Source organism: Struthio camelus, chromosome 5, assembly GCF_040807025.1.
Source record: "Struthio camelus isolate bStrCam1 chromosome 5, bStrCam1.hap1, whole genome shotgun sequence".
NCBI lineage: Eukaryota > Metazoa > Chordata > Aves > Struthioniformes > Struthionidae > Struthio > Struthio camelus.
The window spans coordinates 5,482,675-5,502,928 of NC_090946.1; the positions used below are offsets into that span (position 1 = coordinate 5,482,675).

The 20,254-nt window shown below is 66.5% G+C and overlaps 2 protein-coding genes across 2 annotated transcripts; both read left to right on the forward strand.

Moving 5' to 3' along the window:
* Positions 1–1,878: 1,878 nt before the first annotated feature.
* On the forward strand, positions 1,879–8,456 carry LOC138067338 (scavenger receptor cysteine-rich type 1 protein M130-like). Its single transcript, XM_068944086.1, has 13 exons — positions 1,879–1,991; positions 2,541–2,861; positions 3,036–3,350; positions 3,493–3,801; positions 4,051–4,365; positions 4,856–5,173; positions 5,260–5,592; positions 5,832–6,218; positions 6,514–6,651; positions 6,989–7,090; positions 7,317–7,400; positions 7,697–7,825; positions 8,016–8,456. The coding sequence occupies exons 1-13, from the start codon at positions 1,925–1,927 to the stop codon at positions 8,138–8,140; spliced, it is 2,943 nt and encodes a 980-aa protein (XP_068800187.1). The 5' UTR covers positions 1,879–1,924; the 3' UTR covers positions 8,141–8,456.
* Positions 8,457–11,871: 3,415 nt separating this feature from the next.
* On the forward strand, positions 11,872–18,371 carry LOC138067373 (scavenger receptor cysteine-rich type 1 protein M130-like). The gene is made up of 13 exons (XM_068944347.1): positions 11,872–11,985; positions 12,535–12,855; positions 13,030–13,340; positions 13,483–13,780; positions 14,030–14,344; positions 14,835–15,152; positions 15,239–15,571; positions 15,811–16,197; positions 16,493–16,630; positions 16,968–17,069; positions 17,296–17,379; positions 17,676–17,804; positions 17,995–18,371. Exons 1-13 carry the CDS (start codon positions 11,919–11,921, stop codon positions 18,117–18,119), a joined length of 2,928 nt encoding a protein of 975 aa, XP_068800448.1. The 5' UTR covers positions 11,872–11,918; the 3' UTR covers positions 18,120–18,371.
* The last annotated feature ends 1,883 nt before the right edge of the window (positions 18,372–20,254 follow it).

The following is a 20,254-nucleotide window of genomic DNA, read 5'->3' on the forward strand; positions in this document are numbered from 1 at the left end:
TATCTGGCAATGCAACTGGTCAACCACAGCACACCTCATGCAGGAGAGCTGACTGTCAGCCCAGGCCTCACGGAGAGGCCCCAGGCACTCCCTGCAGCCTGACACCTGCAGAGCTGCATCTGCTGTCTGAGGGTCTGTCGGGGTTGAAGCCTCAGACACAGCCGTTGCAGCACCTCCAGCAGCCACTGGGGAACATGCTCTGCAGCGTGTCATGACCGTGCCTGGGGAAGGACACACCACTGTGCAAACTAGAGAGGTGCCTTTGCCTTCTGGCACCCTTCTGCACAAACTGCTGCACAAACTGCTGCATCTGCTCACTGCCTCTGGGGGCTGTGCTCTGGGAGCTGTGCCCTAGGCCTGGCTCTTATATAGGCCTCTGCCTAGCAGTGACTCACAAGGGTGCTTGACCCACCCAGTCAGGAGCCACCTGAAACAAAAGCCCCAACTCCCTCTGACCAGGCCAGCCCAGAGAGCTTGTTAGCAGCAGCCCCACCTAGCTAGAACTTCCCAGGAGAAGTTCAGTCAAGGCCCCCTGCAGGAGTCCTTGCCTAGCACTCCCTTCCTGCTAGCAGCAAGCACTGTCTAGTTCCTCGGGGGTCCCCAGAAAGCCTCCACAACTTCCAACAAGGCCCACAAAAGGCCAAGGCAGAGCCCAGACACTGCTGCGCAAACTGCTGCGTCTGTTCGCTGCCTCTGTTGGCTGGCTCCATCCTCATGCACTACTGAACCCTCCTCTCCTGCCTCAGCCCTTTCCCAAAGTGCAGCGGCCCAGGAGCGGCCGTGTTGGCAAAGCTCATCCTCACTTCCTCCTCCTCTACAGGCCCTTTTCCACTGGAGCTCAGTCCACCTTAGCCACACCACCCTCTGGAGAGGCTATCCCCAGACCTGCTGCAGCAGTCCCCTTCACCCGCACGGTCAAGGGCACTGCCACCACTCTCCCATGACCCTCACCTTTGTCCCCAGAGCTCCCAGCTTGCTCTCAATTTGCTCGACATCTCCCTCGCAGCCTCACCCCAAAGAGGTACCCATACGCAAAAGCAGAACATTATCTCTGTCAGAAATGCAGCTGGCTGAGCAGAAGCAACTGGCAAGATGCTGCCTGATGACAGGATCCCACAGACACGTGTGCTGGGGCAGGAGCGCAGCGGCTCCACCTCACGCTGCCCCACATCGGTAAGTGGGCTGCCACAGCCACTTCCAGGCGGGGGCTGGTGTGCAGTGGGGTGGGAGCCACCTCCTTCCTGGCTCCGTGCTGCGTGGGGCGAGCACGGCTCCTGCGGGGGCTCGTGGGTTGCAGGCCACACACCTGCAAGCAGCACAGGCGGTTTCTAGCCTAGAGGCAGCCCCAGGGCGTGTCCTGTGTGGAGGGCCACAGAGCCAAGGTCCCTCAGGATTTCCCCCTCACCGGTGCCAGAGGGGGGACCCACAGCACAAAGGAGCCTGCAGCACATGCTGTCCCCCAGCAGAGCAGGGTCCCTGTCGATGCAGGGCTCTTGTCAGAATCCCCAGAACAGCAGGGCCAGACCCAGCCCCATGCGGGCACAGCCGTGGAAGGGCCCGCACACCCTGCACCCGCTGCAGGCACCAAGGTGAGGAGCCCTGCTCAGCCCATCCGGATCCCCACAAGGATGGCTGGGCAAGCGCCCACCCACTGGTGAGGCGTGCATGATGCCAGAAGTGGTGCCGAACCGCATATATGGGCATGTATGGGGATGGGGAAGGTTATTGGAGGCTGGGGCTCCGTCAGATGGGAGATAACCCTCCTGATAACGCCTCAAAAGGTGCCTGCTGCGTTGATTGGCTCCCCTGGCAGCGGGGCCTGTGCCTCTGCCTATATATTGCCCTCCCCGCTGCAGGGGGCTCGTGGTGGCCCGGGAGGCAAGCAGGAGCTGGGGGCTGCTCTGCGGGGCAGGAGGCGAGCGGGATGGCCACCACCAGCCAGCTGCCCACCAGGGCACTGGGGCTGCTCCTGTGCATGCAGCTGTGCAGGGGTGAGTGCCTGCGTGTTCTCTGGGGCTGGGGTCGCCTGCCCTCATGCCCAGAGTGGGAGGTAGCCCTGGGGCTCAGGTGGCTACCATGGGCTGAGTTGGGTCACCACAGGGATGTGCGTGCCTGGCTCAAGCGGGCTTGCTCGTGAGACTGGTGGAGTCATCTCACTAGGGCAGCCTTTGAGGGCTCCCAGAGCCTGGGCTGTGCTGGGGATGGGTCTTCTACTGATGCAGCTGAATGCTGGGCCCATGTGGCGGGATACATTCCCTGCCCTGTCCCCCTTGCATTGGGTGCCAGGTGTTGAAGGGCTGGGTATGGCCCTGCCTTTCTTCAAAGTGGGTGTCCTGCAGTGCCCAGGGCTTTTCCACCCACACGGCTATCCCTCGTGCCAAGGGTCGGGCTTGGAGCAGACAGTGGAGACTGGGAGAGCAAGGGACAGCCATGGGATGCAGCCACCTGGGACAGGTGGACAGGGCAGGTTGTGATGGGCCCACGGGGTGCAACAATGGAGCTCAGTGCCCTCCTTTCTGGTCCCGCATGGGCACCCACAGGCACCGAGGAGCTGCGGCTGGTGGACGGAGGCAGCCGCTGCGAGGGCCGCGTGGAGGTGAAGCACGAGGGCCAGTGGGGCGCTGTGTGCAGCTACGACTTCACCTGGGATGTCCGCGGGGCCTCCGTGGTCTGCAGGCAGCTGGGATGTGGCACTGTGGCAAGGACCTCCCCGTACACGCCGTTTGGGGCCGGGAGTGGCCGGATTTGGCTGCAACCCTTCTTCTGCAGTGGCACTGAGCCAGCACTCCACAACTGCCCACACTATGGCTGGGGCCAGCACTACTGCAACCATGACACGGACATCGGAGTGACGTGCTCAGGTGTGGGATTGGGTGACTGTGCTGGGATACAGCCCCTTGGCTGTGCCGGGTTGGGAGAGGGCATGGTTCTGCCAAGGGCCTCCCCTCTGGGGCCTCCCCAGGCAGAGATGGGGGGAGGGAGTGGGACCGGGGCACAGCACCCTCATGGCCTGCCTGCCCACATCTCTGATGCAGATGCCGTGGAGCTGAGGCTGGTGAACGGAGGTGGTCCCTGCGAGGGCAGGCTGGAGGTGAAGCTGCGGGGCCAGTGGGGAACAGTGGCAGACGGTGCCTGGGACATGGAGGACGCTGAGGTGGTGTGTCAGCAGCTGGGCTGTGGCTCAGCCCAAAGTGCCCATGACTGGACCCGCTTTGGGGAAGGGTCTGGACCAATTCATCTTGTACGGCCTGACTGTCGTGGTGACGAGTCTGCCCTCTGGGACTGCACAATCCCGGGATGGGGGCCGTACAATGTCACCCATGGCTGGGATGTTGGTGTGGTCTGTCAAGGTAAGACCTCTGTGGCAGCTCCGTACAGCCTTGCACCTGGGTCCAGTGGTGGCAGCAGTAAGGCTCTTGGGCAGCCCCGTCACAACCCTCCCAGTGGATCTCGAGGGATCCCCAAGAGACCCCAGGCTCTCTGCCCCAACAGGATTTGTGCGGCTGGTCGGCGGGGACGGCGCCTGCTCGGGCCGCGTGGAGGTGAGGCAGGGCCGTGCCTGGGCCACCCTCTGCGAGGGCCATGTGGACCTCAACGCCGCCCACGTCATCTGCAAGGAGCTGGGGTGCGGAGCAGCTCTGGCCGTCACCGGGGCGGCGCGCTTTGGGGCAGGAGCCGGGCCCATCTGGGACGGGGGCTTCGAGTGTGCAGGCAACGAATCCCTCCTGTCCACCTGCGCCCGACGACTGCCCCACGGCCAGCGCTGCAACCACACCAGCGACGCCGGCGTCGTCTGCTCCCGTAAGAGCACGCGGTGAGGGGCAGAGGCTGCAGATGGGGGCTGCGGGGAGATGGGAAGTGGGCACAGGGTGGTCCTGGGCAGGGATGGGCGGAGAGGCTGCGGGCTGCCTTGTGGCAGCCCCCAGGGTGCCGGCAGGCAGAGGGGTCGGGGCAGGCAGAGGGCTGCCGTGCCTGCATGACCCCACCGTCCTATGGGGACAGCGCTCGGCACCGGGGCCCATTGCCTCCAGCGCCCTTTCTCCATCGCAGCCTACACGGGCTTCAGGCTGGCCAACGGCAGCACGGCGTGCGCAGGGCGAGTGGAGGTGGAGGCGCGGGGCACCTGGGGTGCCCTCTGCGACGCCGGCTGGGACGAGCCCGACGCCCACGTGCTCTGCCACCACCTCGGCTGTGGCTTTGCCACCTCTGTGCCCCGCGGAGGGTCTTTTGGGGCAGGCACCGGCCCCGTGTGGCGCGACACCTTTCACTGCAGCGGCAGCGAGTCCCACCTGGCAGAGTGCCCTGCCACGGCGCTGGGCATCCCCGCCTGCTCGCCAGGCCACACTGCCGCCGTCCAGTGCTCAGGTGCGTGTGGGGCGGGCAGCAGCGGCCACGAGGGCCTCCTGGCGGGCAGGGCACTGGGCACCCCAACACTGCGGGGTCCCACTCCCCGGGTTGCCACTGCCACCAGGAGCTGTGGGGCGCAGGGCGCGTCTCGGGCAGCACGGCCATTTCAGGCCAAGGGGAGGGCTGAGGCAGGTGCAGAGCAGGAGGGAGCCCGCCTAGAGGAGGGCAGTGGCGCCGGGCTGTCCCCCTCCGTGCCGGGGGCTCCGCGGCCCCCCCGGTGCTGCCATCTGCCCCGGTGCTGCTGCAGCCACGCCAGGGAGGGATGTGGCGGGCGCTCTCTGCTCTGCCCCACCGCCCCGGCCCCGCTGGCAGCCCTCGGAGGGCTCGCCGGCCATCGACGCCGCCTCTGGGCTGGCGGGGCCGGGGGCGGGCGGGGCCCTGCGGGCAGGCCCAGCCCCCAGCGCTCCCCGCAGCCCCCTCAGGACATGTGCCCTCTCGGAGGGACCAGGTGGCGCTGAACCCCTGCGGCTGGTGGACGGGGAGAGCCGCTGCGACGGGCGCCTGGAGATGGCCCTGGGCGACGCCTGGGGCCCGGTGCTGGCCGAGCGGTGGGACGCGAGCGGCGCCACCGTGGTGTGCCGGCAGCTGCGGTGCGGCGCGGCGGAGCAGGCCTACGCCGCCCCGCTGCTGGGACCAGCGTCGAGCCGCGTGGGGCTGAGCGGGCTCCGGTGCGCAGGCACGGAGGCTCGCCTGGCCCACTGCAACGCCACGGCCGCCACGGCTGCGCCGGCGGGCCGCGCCCACCAAGCGGCCGTTGTCTGCTCGGGTGAGTGTGCCGGGAAGGGCCCCGGGGCCCTGGGGCACCGCCCGCACCAAAGGGGCTGCCCCAAGCCGGGCTGTCTCCCGCTGCAGGCAGCCGGCGCCTACGGCTGGTGAGCGGCCCCGGCCGCTGCGCCGGCAGAGTGGAGCTCTACGTCCGGGGCGCCTGGAGCAGCGTCTGCCAGGACTCGTGGCACCTGTCCGACGCCGCCGTCGTCTGCCGCCACTTGGGCTGCGGCCAGGCCCTGGCAGCGCCCGCCTCGGCCCGCTACGGCCGCGGCTCGGGGCCGCTGTGGCTGGGCGCTGGTGGCTGCTCCGGGGCCGAGGCCACGCTCTGGCACTGCCCGGCCCCGGCCCCGGCCCCGGCCCCGGCCCCGGGGCAGCGCGGGTGCAAGCAGGGCGCCGGCGCAGCAGCCGTCTGCTCAGGTCAGCACCGCCCTCCACCGGGGCCGGCGCCAGCGGCACTCTGGCAGCGGCCGTGGGGCCAGCCCTCCCCACTCGCCTCCCTGCCCACCTCCCAACACCCTGGGCACTGCCGGCGGGCAACGCGGCGCCTCGGCCCCGCCGACGTGGGCTCCTCTCGCTGCCTGGGGGAAGCGCTCGGGCTGGCGGGGCTGTGTGCCCGACGCCAGCTGAGCTGCCACCTCCGTGCTTGCCCCTTGCAGAGCTCACAGCCCTGCGGCTGGTGGGCGGCAGCGGCTGCGCCGGGCGCCTGCAGGTCTTCTACAACGGGACGTGGGGCAGCGTGTGCGCCAACGGCACCAGCCGCGCCACAGCCGCCGTGGTGTGCCGGCAGCTGGGCTGCGGGGCCGGGGGCAGCCTGGCGGCCGTCCCCGCAACCCCCCAGGCCGGGGGCCCCGCCTGGCTGGCCTGGGTGCAGTGCGGCGAGGGGGCCGACTCCCTCTGGCGCTGCCCCTCCGCCCCCTGGCACCTGCACCACTGCCGCTCCCCCGGGGACACCCACATCACGTGCCACGGGCAGCCTCCAGCCAACAGCGCGACTCCCACGCCAGCCCCCACCACCGCCTGCCCCGCCGGCGCAGCCTGCACAGGTAGCTCTGCCCGCCCAGGCCAGCACCGTGGCCCCACGCACCCTCCCACTCTGGCCGCTGCAGTCCAGGGCAAGGCCAGCACCTCTGGCAAGGACAGGCCTGCTGCTGGCCTGCTGCCACCCCTCCGCCCAACACAGGGCTTGACCCCAGGCCAAAGGGTGCCCTCCTTGGCCTCCCTGTCCCGGCAGCCACTCCCCTGCATCCCCCCAGGCATCCACTCCTCCTCTGGACAATGCAGCATGCCAGAGGCTCCACGGCCTCCCTCCACCTCCACCGCCTTTCCATGTCCTCACAGGTGCCCCCAGGAACCCCCCAACACCTGCTGGGGCCATGCCACTGACCACCGTCCTCTGCATCGTCCTGGGGACCCTTCTGTGCCTGGCCCTGGGGGCCCTTGCTGTGCAGGCATGGCGCTCCATGGCTCGGCGCACAGGTGAGTCCCACCGGGGGTCTCTGCGGCTGAAGCTACCAGGACGAGGGGTCCCGGCAGAGCCAGAGAGGCCTGGGGGCTGCTTATGTCTCCTGGCACTGCCCGGCCCAGCTGCACACGGTGGGGACAGGCACAGCAGAGCAGGCCAGAAGGCCAGTGCAGAGCTAGGGCAGGACCCGGCACAACATGGGCACCACGCAGGGGCACCGCAGCCACTCCGACGATAGGGCAAAACCCCTATGGGGCTGGGCCACAGGGTTATCGCGGGGAGAGCTGGTGACCTCCAGCATCCCACGTGCTGCACCCACGGCCTCGGGTTATCACTGCCCTTCATTTCCAGGCCCCCGCAGAGCTGCAGATACACTCTCAGAGGCAGAGGCCGTCTATGAGGAGCTCAACTACACCCTGACACCCGAGTACCAGCAGGTCCCCAGTGGCTCAGGTGTGTGCACCCTGGGCCTGACAGCCAGTGGCGCGTTGAGGCCCCCACGCAACCAGCTCAGCAGCCCGGCAGGGAGCCTGCCCACGTGCTGGCCACAGGGAGGGAGCTGCAGCAAGGGGGCCTCTCCTGGCCAGCAGCAGTCCTCGCTCTGCCAAGAGGACATCCTGTCCCCACTGCTGGCCAGGCCATGGGGCCACACACCCTGCCCTAACACCCCATCCTCCAGCCTCACCATCGCAGGGCTCAGGGACCAAGCTGCCCTATTACACCCAGCACAGCATGGAGGACAGCAACCCCGGGACTGCCGCAGGTACAGGGCCGGGGTGCAGGACCAGGCTGCCACGCACCCACAGGGGCAGCCCTCACACCGCAGCTGGTACCGGCACACACCTCATGCGGTGGGCAGGGCAGCACCTCCCCTTGGTCCTTTGCTGGGCCGCCTCTTGGAGTTGGGGGCCAAGTGTCAGGGCTGCTGGCTCCAGCCGAGAGCTGGCGGCCTCACAGAGCAGGCCCCAACGTGGGCATCCCCGGCACCGTGGCCGATGGGGGCTGGCATCACTGGAGCCCGGGCTTGGCCTCGCTTTCACTCTCTGCTGTCTGATGCAGACGTCCCTGGCCTGACCAGGCACGAACCCCCGGATGGGTACGATGATGCCTCCACCGTGCTGGAGCCAGGAGAGGCCGCTGCTCCGGGGTCAAGTGACGGAGGTGTGTGCAAGGCTGCGGCACTGGGAGGTAAGAGGTATCGGAGATGGCATGGGCAGCGCTGCCATGACAGAGGCCGTACTGTCCCTTTGGCAGAGCCAGCTCCCCTGCACTTTGCCGGGGAGATGGGCAGCACGGGGGCATGGAGGAAGCCCTGGCCGGGGCCTGGCATCCGGGGCACGAAGCAGCACCTGCCAGGCACTGGCCTTGCTGTCCACAGCGGGGAGACAGCCCTCCCTCAGCCCCCTAGAGCCGCCCGCAACCGCCACAGACGCCCTGGCCTCAACACACAGTGACACGGGCTACGACGACGTTGGCATTGGTAGTCCCAGGACGTCTCTCTGAGGACAGCAAGGCTGCCCCACAGCAGTCCCTGAGGACACGTGCGACACAGTAGGGCTCTGTCCCTGCGGAGCCACAGCCTGGCCATGGTGGGGATCATCCACTCAATGTACAGCCCGCTGGGGCCTGCCGAGGACTGCGGACACAGTGGGGAACTGCCTCCAGCCTCCCTCCCATGCAGCCCTTCAGCACTACCTGAGTTTCTGTACACTTCCCCTGGGACTGTCTCGCTTTGCGATTAAAAGCCCACAAGTGCTTGGAGGCTCGGCTCCAGGGCCAGTGCTCTTCTGCGAGAGCCCTCAGTCAATTGCTGCTCTGCGCCTGGTCCCTGGTGTCTGTACGCAGTGGGAAAGTGCCCCCGCTTGGGCTCAGCGGCTGTTGGTTGTGCTGCATCTGGGAAAAGTGTGCCCGCGTGGGAGGTGAGCTTCCCCTGGGAGAGAGAAGGATGCCCAGCAGCTGTGAAGCGACTGTGGGCAGGCACTTGCCCGCCTCGCCCCTGCCCTGGCAGAGGGCTCTGGCATGTGGGATGGAGGGAAAGTGCTGGGGTGGCGTCAGGTGCTGGCCACTGCATCACAGAATCCCAGAACAGATGAGGTTGGCAATGACCTCTGGTGATCATCGAGTCCAACTCCCCCTGCTCAAGTAGCGCCACCTCCAGCCCATTGCCCACGACCCTCTCCACACACTGCTGCAATATCTCCAAGCAGGGACACACACTCACACAACCTTTCCGGGAAAACTGCTCCAGGGCTCCCGCACCCCCACAGGAAACAAGTTTCTCCCCCTCTCCAGACAGAACTTCCTCCCTTTCAGTTTGTGCCCATTGCCTCGCCTCCTCTCAGTGGGCCCCTCTGACAAGAGTCTGGCCCCATCCTCTTCACACCTTCCCTTCCGATATTCATACCCACCTATAAGATCCCCCCTCACTCTTCTCTTCTCCACACTGTACAGCCCCACCTCTCTCAGCCTTTCCTCCTATGACAGATGCTCCTGTCCCTTCAGCATCTTGCTAGCCCTTCCTTGGACTCGCTCCAGCAGCTCCACGTCTCTCTTGTATTGGGCAGCCCAGAACTGCACACAGCAGCCCACACGGGGCCTCCCCAGGCAAGAGCTGAGGGCAAGGATCACCTCCCTCGACCTCCGGCCAACACTGCCTAATGCAGCCCCGCACACTGTTGGCCTTCTTGGCCATCGGGCCACAGTGCTGGCTCACGGTCTGCTTGTTCTCCACCAGGCCTCCCTGCTCCTTCTCTGCACACCTGCTTCCCACTACCTCAGCCCCCAGCCTGTACCGGTGCTGGGCGTTATTCCTCCTGGGCTGCAGGCCTCTGCACTTCCCTTCACTCAACTTCAAGATGCTCCCCTCTGCCCATCGCTCCACCCTGGCCAGCTCCCGCAGAATGGCACCTCTGCCCTCTGGCCTAGCAGCCACTCCTCCCACCTTTGGCTCATCAGCAAACTTGCTGCCAGCGCCCTCTCTCCCTTCCTCCAAGTCACTGAGCAATAACTTGAACTGTACTGCACCCACTCTTCACCCCTGCGGCACACCACGAGGGGATACACGCCGATCCACCTCAACTCTGTCCCGCTCTGCACAACCCTCTGAGCTCTGCCATACAGCCAGCTTTCAAGACACCACCCTCTCTGCTCCTCTCACCCACACTTCCTCAGCTTCCCTATGAGGATGTGAGGCGAGACAGGGTCCAAAGCCTTTCGCTAGTCAAGGGACACAGCATCCACTGCTCTCTCCTCATCTACCCAGCCTGGCGTCTCATCACAGAACGCTCTCCGGTTGCTTAAGCAGGATTTCTCCCCCATTCACTCCATGCTCACTGCTCTGGATCACTTCCTTAGCTGCCAAATGCTTGGAAATGGTGTCCAGGATGAGCTGCTCCATCACCTTTCCAGGCCTCGAGGTGAGGTTGCCCGACCTGCAGTTCCCTGCACCCCGCTTCTTGCCCGGTGGGAAGACTCACTCCAGTCCGACATTTGCTTTCTTCCAGGCCTCAGGCACCTTCCGTGATTGCTAAGCCCATCCTCCTCCAGCAAGGCCAAGTCTGCCTTTCGCCAGGCTTTCTCCCTGCTCTCCAGCACCCGGGAGTCCCCAGGTAAAGACCACTCTTGCCAGTAAAGACTGCACCAAAGGCCGCACTCAGCATCTCTGCCTTTTCTGTCTCCTTTGGCACCACCACCCTTGCCCCGTTCACCAGCAGGCCCACCGTTTCCCTACTCCTCCTTTTGTCACCCAGCTATTTTAAGAAGCCCTCCGTGTTGTCCTTCACATCCGTCGCCACATTCAACTCCCAGTGGGCCTTGGCCTTCCAAGACCCACCCCTGCCTCCTTGCACAACCTCCCTTTCTTCCTCCCAGGTTGCCTCAAGCTGCCTCCACACCAGCCCTTCTTCACGTTTGGCGAGTTCTCCCAAGCAAAGCCAAGCTGGGAAACTGACGTCGTGTGGCATTGCAGTGCTGGAAGAGTGGTTCCAGTGATGAGCAGCTCCTACCACATCTGGCTTCATTTGCAACTGGCTTTGCTTCTTGTTGGCTTACAGTACAAACAGCAGTACAGAGCACACGTGGTGAGGGAGCTCCTTCGGCCTCTCTCCATCCTCATGCACTACTGAACCCTCCTCTCCTGCCTCAGCCCTTTCCCAAAGTGCAGCGGCCCAGGAGCGGCCGTGTTGGCAAAGCTCATCCTCACTTCCTCCTCCTCTACAGGCCCTTTTCCGCTGGAGCTCAGTCCGCCTTAGCCACACCACCCTCTGGAGAGGCTATCCCCAGACCTGCTGCAGCAGTCCCCTTCACCCGCACGGTCAAGGGCACTGCCACCACTCTCCCGTGACCCTCACCTTTGTCCCCAGAGCTCCCGGCTTGCTCTCAATTTGCTCCACCTCTCCCTGGCAGCCTCACCCCAAAGAGGTACCCATACGCAAAAGCAGAACATTATCTCTGTCAGAAATGCAGCTGGCTGAGCAGAAGCAACTGGCAAGATGCTGCCTGATGACAGGATCCCACAGACACGTGTGCTGGGGCAGGAGCGCAGTGGCTGCACCTCACGCTGCCCCACATCGGTAAGTGGGCTGCCACAGCCACTTCCAGGCGGGGGCTGGTGTGCAGTGGGGTGGGAGCCACCTCCTTCCTGGCTCCGTGCTGCGTGGGGCGAGCACGGCTCCTGCGGGGGCTCGTGGGTTGCAGGCCACACACCTGCAAGCAGCACAGGCAGTTTCTAGCCTAGAGGCAGCCCCAGGGCCTGTCCTGTGTGGAGGGCCACAGAGCCAAGGTCCCTCAGGATTTCCCCCTCACTGGTGCCAGAGGACAGACCTACAGCACAAAGGAGCCTGCAGCACATGCTGTCCCCCAGCAGAGCAGGGTCCCTGTCGACACAGGGCTCTTGCCAGCCTCCTCAGTACAGCAGGGCCAGACCCAGCCCCATGCGGGCACAGCCATGGAAGGGCCCGCACGCCCTGCACAGGCACCTAGGTGGGGAGCCCTGCTCAGGGACAGCAGGCTGGGCAAGGCGCGCATGATGCCAGAAGCAGTGCCAATCCGCATATATGGGCATGTACGGGGATGGGGAAGGTTGTTGGAGGCTGGGGCTCCGTCAGATGGGAGATAACCCTCCTGATAACGCCTCAAAAGGTGCCTGCTGCGTTGATTGGCTCCCCTGGCAGCGGGGCCTGTACCTCTGCCTATATATTGCCCTCCCCCTGCAGGGGGCTTGTGGTGGCCTGGGAGGCAAGCAGGAGCTGGGGGCTGCACTGCAGGAGAGGAGGTGAGCGGGATGGCCACCACCAGCCAGCTGCCCACCAGGGCACTGGGGCTGCTGCTGTGCATGCAGCTGTGCAGGGGTGAGTGCCTGCGCGTTCTCTGGGGCTGGGGTCGCCTGCCCTCATGCCCAGAGTGGGAGGCAGCCCTGGGGCTCGGGTGGTGACCATGGGCTCAGTTGGGTCACCACAGGGTTGCGCGTGGCCTGTTCAGACAGGCTTGCTCGTGAGACTGGTGGAGTCATCTCACTAGGGCAGCCTTTGAGGGCTCACAGAGCCTGGGCTGTGCTTGGGACAGGTCTTCTGCCGATGGAGCCAAATGCTGGGCCCATGTGGCGGGATACATTCCCTGCCCTGTCCCCCTTGCATTGGGTGCCAGGTGTTGAAGGGCTGGGTATGGCCCTGCCTTTCTTCAAAGTGGGTGTCCTGCAGTGCCCAGGGCTTTTCCACCCACACGGCTATCCCTCGTGCCAAGGGGTGGGCTCGGAGCAGGGAGTGGAGACTGGGAGAGCAAGGGACAGCCGTGGGACACAGCCACCTGGGACAGGTGGACAGGGCAGGTTGTGATGGGCCCACGGGGTGCAACAATGGAGCTCAGTGCCCTCCTTTCTGGTCCCGCATGGGCACCCACAGGCACCGAGGAGCTGCGGCTGGTGGACGGAGGCAGCCGCTGCGAGGGCCGCGTGGAGGTGAAGCACGAGGGCCAGTGGGGCACTGTGTGCAGCTACGACTTCACCTGGGTTGTCCGCGGGGCCTCCGTGGTCTGCAGGCAGCTGGGATGTGGCACTGTGGCAAGGACCTCCCCGTACACGCCGTTTGGGGCCGGGACTGGCCGGATTTGGCTGCAACCTTTCTTCTGCAGTGGTACCGAGTCAGCACTCCACAACTGCCCACACTTTGGCTGGGGCCAGCACTACTGCAACCATGACACGGACATTGGGGTGACGTGCTCAGGTGTGGGATTGGGTGACTGTGCTGGGATACAGCCCCTTGGCTGTGCCGGGTTGGGAGAGGGCATGGTTCTGCCAAGGGCCTCCCCTCTGGGGCCTCCCCAGGCAGAGATGGGGGGAGGGAGTGGGGCCGGGGCGCAGCACCCTCATGGCCTGCCTGCCCACATCTCTGATGCAGATGCCGTGGAGCTGAGGCTGGTGAACGAGGGCAGGCTGGAGGTGAAGCTGCGGGGCCAGTGGGGAGCAGTGGCAGACAGCGCCTGGGACATGGAGGACGCTGAGGTGGTGTGTCAGCAGCTGGGCTGTGGCTCAGCCCAAAGTGCCCCTGGCGTGACCCGCTTTGGGGAAGGGTCTGGACCAATTCATCTTGTATGGCCTGACTGTCGTGGTGACGAGTCTGCCCTCTGGGACTGCACAATCCCGGGATGGGGGCCGTACAATGTCACCCATGGCTGGGATGTTGGTGTGGTCTGTCAAGATAAGACCTCTGTGGCGGCTCCGTACAGCCTTGCACCTGGGTCCAGTGGTGGCAGCAGTAAGGCTCTTGGGCAGCCCCGTCACAACCCTCCCAGTGGATCTCGAGGGATCCCCAAGAGACCCCAGGCTCTCTGCCCCAACAGGATTTGTGCAGCTGGACGGCGGGGACGGCGCCTGCTCGGGCCGCGTGGAGGTGAGGCAGGGCCGTGCCTGGGCCACCCTCTGCGAGGGCCATGTGGACCTCAACACCGCCCACATCATCTGCAAGGAGCAGGGGTGCGGAGCAGCTCTGGCCGTCACCGGGGCGGCGCGCTTTGGGGCAGGAGCCGGGCCCATCTGGGACGGGGGCTTCGAGTGTGCAGGCAACGAATCCCTCCTGTCCACCTGCGCCCGACGACTGCCCCACGGCCAGCGCTGCAACCACACCAGCGACGCCGGCGTCGTCTGCTCCCGTAAGAGCACGCGGTGAGGGGCAGAGGCTGCAGATGGGGGGTGCAGGGAGATGGGAAGTGGGCACAGGGTGGTCCTGGGCAGGGATGGGCGGAGAGGCTGCGGGCTGCCTTGTGGCAGCCCCCAGGGTGCCGGCAGGCAGAGGGGTCGGGGCAGGCAGAGGGCTGCCGTGCCTGCATGCCCCCACCGTCCTATGGGGACAGCGCTCGGCACCGGGGCCCGTCGCCTCCAGCGCCCTTTCTCCATCGCAGCCTACACAGGCTTCAGGCTGGCCAACGGCAGCACGGCGTGCGCAGGGCGAGTGGAGGTGGAGGCGCAGGGCACCTGGGGTGCCCTCTGCGACGCCGGCTGGGACGAGCCCGACGCCCACGTGCTCTGCCACCACCTTGGCTGTGGCTTTGCCACCTCTGTGCCCCGCGGAGGGTCTTTTGGGGCAGGCACCGGCCCCGTGTGGCACGACACCTTTCACTGCAGCGGCAGCGAGTCCCACCTGGCAGAGTGCCCTGCCACGGCGCTGGGCATCCCCGCCTGCTCGCCAGGCCACACTGCCGCCGTCCAGTGCTCAGGTGCGTGTGGGGCGGGCAGCAGCGGCCACGAGGGTCTCCTGGCGGGCAGGGCACCGGGCACCCCAACACTGCGGGGTCCCACTCCCCGGGTTGCCACTGCCACCAGGAGCTGTGGGGCGCAGGGCGCGTCTCGGGCAGCACGGCCATTTCAGGCCAAGGGGAGGGCTGAGGCAGGTGCAGAGCAGGAGGGAGCCCGCCTAGAGGAGGGCAGTGGCGCCGGGCTGTCCCCCTCCGTGCCGGGGGCTCCGCGGCCCCCCCGGTGCTGCCATCTGCCCCGGTGCTGCTGCAGCCACGCCAGGGAGGGATGTGGCGGGCGCTCTCTGCTCTGCCCCACCGCCCCGGCCCCGCTGGCAGCCCTCGGAGGGCTCGCCGGCCATCGACGCCGCCTCTGGGCTGGCGGGGCCGGGGGCGGGCGGGGCCCTGCGGGCAGGCCCAGCCCCCAGCGCTCCCCGCAGCCCCCTCAGGGCATGTGCCCTCTCGGAGGGACCAGGTGGCGCTGAACCCCTGCGGCTGGTGGACGGGGAGAGCCGCTGCGACGGGCACCTGGAGATGGCCCTGGGCGACGCCTGGGGCCCGGTGCTGGCCGAGCGGTGGGACGCGAGCGGCGCCACCGTGGTGTGCCGGCAGCTGCGGTGCGGCGCGGTGGAGCAGGCCTACGCCGCCCCGCTGCTGGGACCAGCGTCGAGCCGCGTGGGGCTGAGCGGGCTCCGGTGCGCAGGCACGGAGGCTCGCCTGGCCCACTGCAACGCCACGGCCGCCACGGCTGCGCCGGCGGGCCGCGCCCACCAAGCGGCCGTTGTCTGCTCGGGTGAGTGTGCCGGGAAGGGCCCCGGGGCCCTGGGGCACCGCCCGCACCAAAGGGGCTGCCCCAAGCCGGGCTGTCTCCCGCTGCAGGCAGCCGGCGCCTACGGCTGGCGAGCGGCCCCGGCCGCTGCGCCGGCAGAGTGGAGCTCTACGTCCGGGGCGCCTGGAGCAGCGTCTGCCAGGACTCGTGGCACCTGTCCGACGCCGCCGTCGTCTGCCGCCACTTGGGCTGCGGCCAGGCCCTGGCAGCGCCCGCCTCGGCCCGCTACGGCCGCGGCTCGGGGCCGCTGTGGCTGGGCGCTGGTGGCTGCTCCGGGGCCGAGGCCACGCTCTGGCACTGCCCGGCCCCGGCCCCGGCCCCGGCCCCGGCCCCGGGGCAGCGCGGGTGCAAGCAGGGCGCCGGCGCAGCAGCCGTCTGCTCAGGTCAGCACCGCCCTCCACCGGGGCCGGCGCCAGCGGCACTCTGGCAGCGGCCGTGGGGCCAGCCCTCCCCACTCGCCTCCCTGCCCACCTCCCAACACCCTGGGCACTGCCGGCGGGCAACGCGGCGCCTCGGCCCCGCCGACGTGGGCTCCTCTCGCTGCCTGGGGGAAGCGCTCGGGCTGGCGGGGCTGTGTGCCCGACGCCAGCTGAGCTGCCACCTCCGTGCTTGCCCCTTGCAGAGCTCACAGCCCTGCGGCTGGTGGGCGGCAGCGGCTGCGCCGGGCGCCTGCAGGTCTTCTACAACGGGACGTGGGGCAGCGTGTGCGCCAACGGCACCAGCCGCGCCACAGCCGCCGTGGTGTGCCGGCAGCTGGGCTGCGGGGCCGGGGGCAGCCTGGCGGCCGTCCCCGCAACCCCCCAGGCCGGGGGCCCCGCCTGGCTGGCCTGGGTGCAGTGCGGCGAGGGGGCCGACTCCCTCTGGCGCTGCCCCTCCGCCCCCTGGCACCCGCACCACTGCCGCTCCCCCGGGGACACCCACATCACGTGCCACGGGCAGCCTCCAGCCAACAGCGCGACTCCCACGCCAGCCCCCACCACCGCCTGCCCCGCCGGCGCAGCCTGCACAGGTAGCTCTGCCCGCCCAGGCCAGCACCGTGGCCCCACGCACCCTCCCGCTCTGGCCGCTGCAGCCCAGGGCAAGGCCAGCACCTCTGGCAAGGACAGGCCTGCTGCTGGCCTGCTGCCACCCCTCCGCCCAACACAGGGCTTGACCCCAGGCCAAAGGGTGCCCTCCTTGGCCTCCCTGTCCCGGCAGCCACTCCCCTGCATCCCCCCAGGCATCCACTCCTCCTCTGGACAATGCAGCATGCCAGAGGCTCCACGGCCTCCCTCCACCTCCACCGCCTTTCCATGTCCTCACAGGTGCCCCCAGGAACCCCCCAACACCTGCTGGGGCCATGCCGCTGACCACCGTCCTCTGCATCGTCCTGGGGACCCTTCTGTGCCTGGCCCTGGGGGCCCTCGCCGTGCAGGCATGGCGCTCCATGGCTCGGCGCACAGGTGAGTCCCACCGGGGGTCTCTGCGGCTGAAGCTACCAGGACGAGGGGTCCCGGCAGAGCCAGAGAGGCCTGGGGGCTGCTTATGTCTCCTGGCACTGCCCAACCCAGCTGCACACGGTGGGGACAGGCACAGCAGAGCAGGCCAGAAGGCCAGTGCAGAGCTAGGGCAGGACCCGGCACAACATGGGCACCACGCAGGGGCACCGCAGCCACTCCGACGATAGGGCAAAACCCCTATGGGGCTGGGCCACAGGGTTATCGCGGGGAGAGCTGGTGACCTCCAGCATCCCACGTGCTGCACCCACGGCCTCGGGTTATCACTGCCCTTCATTTCCAGGCCCCCACAGAGCTGCAGATACACTCTCAGAGGCAGAGGCCGTCTATGAGGAGCTCGACTACACCCTGACACCCGAGTACCAGCAGGTCCCCAGTGGCTCAGGTGTGTGCACCCAGGGCCTGACAGCCAGTGGCGCGTTGAGGCCCCCATACAACCAGCTCAGCAGCCCGGCAGGGAGCCTGCCCACGTGCTGGCCACAGGGAGGGAGCTGCAGCAAGGGGGCCTCTCCTGGCCAGCAGCAGTCCTCACTCTGCCAAGAGGACATCCTGTCCCCGCTGCTGGCCAGGCCATGGGGCCACACACCCTGCCCTAACACCCCATCCTCCAGCCTCACCATCGCAGGGCTCAGGGACCAAGCTGCCCTATTACACCCAGCACAGCATGGAGGACAGCAACCCCGGGACTGCCGCAGGTACAGGGCCGGGGTGCAGGACCAGGCTGCCACGCACCCACAGGGGCAGCCCTCACACCGCAGCTGGTACCGGCACACACCTCATGCGGTGGGCAGGGCAGCACCTCCCCTTGGTCCTTTGCTGGGCCGCCTCTTGGAGTTGGGGGCCGAGTGTCAGGGCTGCTGGCTCCAGCCGAGAGCTGGCGGCCTCACAGAGCAGGCCCCAACGTGGGCATCCCCGGCACCGTGGCCGGTGGGGGCTGGCGTCACTGGAGCCCGGGCTTGGCCTCGCTTTCACTCTCTGCTGTCTGATGCAGACATCCCTGGCCTGACCAGGCACGAACCCCCGGATGGGTACGATGATGCCTCCACCGTGCTGGAGCCAGGAGAGGCCGCTGCTCCGGGGTCAAGTGACGGAGGTGTGTGCAAGGCTGCGGCACTGGGAGGTAAGAGGTATCGGAGATGGCATGGGCAGCGCTGCCGTGACAGAGGCCGTACTGTCCCTTTGGCAGAGCCAGCTCCCCTGCACTTTGTCGGGGAGATGGGCAGCACGGGGGCATGGAGGAAGCCCTGGCTGGGGCCTGGCATCCGGGGCACGAAGCAGCACCTGCCAGGCACTGGCCTTGCTGTCCACAGCGGGGAGACAGCCCTCCCTCAGCCCCCTAGAGCCGCCCGCAACCGCCACAGACGCCCTGGCCTCAACACACAGTGACACGGGCTACGACGACGTTGGCATTGGTAGTTCCAGGACGTCTCTCTGAGGACAGCAAGGCTGCCCCACAGCAGTCCCTGAGGACACGTGCGACACAGTAGGGCTCTGCCCCTGCGGAGCCACAGCCTGGCTATGGTGGGGATCACCCGCTCAATGTACAGCTCATTGGGACCTGATGAGGACTGCGGGCACAGTGGGGAACTGCCTCCAGCCTCCCTCCCACGCAGCCCTTCAGCACTACCTGAGTTTCTGTACACTTCCCCTGGGACTGTCTCGCTTTGCGATTAAAAGCCCACAAGTGCTTGGAGGCTCGGCTCCAGGGCCAGTGCTCTTCTGCGAGAGCCCTCAGTCAATTGCTGCTCTGCGCCTGGTCCCTGGTGTCTGTACACAGTGGGAAAGTGCCCCCGCTTGGGCTCAGCGGCTGTTGGTTGTGCTGCATCTGGGAAAAGTGTGCCCGCGTGGGAGGTGAGCTTCCCCTGGGAGAGAGAAGGATGCCCAGCAGCTGTGAAGCGACTGTGGGCAGGCGCTTGCCACCCTCGCCCCTGCCCTGGCAGAGGGCTCTGCCATGTGGGATGGAGGGAAAGTGCTGGGGTGGCGCCAGGTGCTGGCCACTGCATCACAGAATCCCAGAACAGATGAGGTTGGCAATGACCTCTGGTGATCATCGAGTCCAACTCCCCCTGCTCAAGCAGCGCCACCTCCAGCCCATTGCCCACGACCCTCTCCACACACCGCTGCAATATCTCCAAGCAGGGACACACACTCACACAACCTTTCCGGGAAAACTGCTCCAGGGCTCCCGCACCCCCACAGGAAACAAGTTTCTCCCCCTCTCCAGACAGAACTTCCTCCCTTTCAGTTTGTGCCCATTGCCTCGCCTCCTCTCAGTGGGCCCCTCTGACAAGAGTCTGGCCCCATCCTCTTCACACCTTCCCTTCCGATATTCATACCCACCTATAAGATCCCCCCTCACTCTTCTCTTCTCCACACTGTACAGCCCCACCTCTCTCAGCCTTTCCTCCTATGACAGATGCTCCCGTCCCTTCAGCATCTTGCTAGCCCTTCCTTGGACTCGCTCCAGCAGCTCCACGTCTCTCTTGTATTGGGCAGCCCAGAACTGCACACAGCAGCCCACACGGGGCCTCCCCAGGCAAGAGCTGAGGGCAAGGATCACCTCCCTCGACCTCCGGCCAACACTCTGCCTAATGCAGCCCCGCACACCGTTGGCCTTCTTGGCCATCGGGCCACAGTGCTGGCTCAAGGTCTGCTTGTTCTCCACCAAGCCTGGCTGTATGAGGGGAGGTCCTCCCTGCTCCTTCTCTGCACACCTGCTTCCCACTACCTCAGCCCCCAGCCTGTACTGGTGCTGGGGGTTGTCCCTCCCGGGCTGCAGGCCTCTGCACTTCCCTTCACTCAACTTCAAGATGCTCCCCTCTGCCCATCGCTCCACCCTGGCCAGCTCCCGCAGAATGGCACCTCTGCCACTCCTCCCACCTTTGGCTCATCAGCAAACTTGCTGCCAGCGCCCTCTCTCCCTTCCTCCAAGTCACTGAGCAATAACTTGAACTATACTGCACCCACTCTTCACCCCTGCGGCACACCACGAGGGGATACACGCCGATCCACCTCAACTCTGTCCCGCTCTGCACAACCCTCTGAGCTCTGCCATACAGCCAGCTTTCAAGACACCATCCTCTCTGCTCCTCTCACCCACACTTCCTCAGCTTCCCTATGAGGATGTGAGGCGAGACAGGGTCCAAGGCCTTTCGCTAGTCAAGGGACACAGCATCCACTGCTCTCTCCTCATCTACCCAGCCTGGCGTCTCATCACAGAACGCTCTCCGGTTGCTTAAGCAGGATTTCTCCCCCATTCACTCCATGCTCACTGCTCTGGATCACTTTCTTAGCTGCCAAATGCTTGGAAATGGTGTCCAGGATGAGCTGCTCCATCACCTTTCCAGGCCTCGAGGTGAGGTTGCATGACCTGCAGTTCCCTGCACCCCGCTTCTTGCCCGGTGGGAAGACTCACTCCAGTCTGACATTTGCTTACTTCCAGGCCTCAGGCACCTTCCGTGATCGCTAAGCCCATCCTCCTCCAGCAAGGCCAAGTCTGCCTTTCACCAGGCTTTCTCCCTGCTCTCCAGTGCCTGGGAGTCCCCAGGTAAAGACCACTCTTGCCAGTAA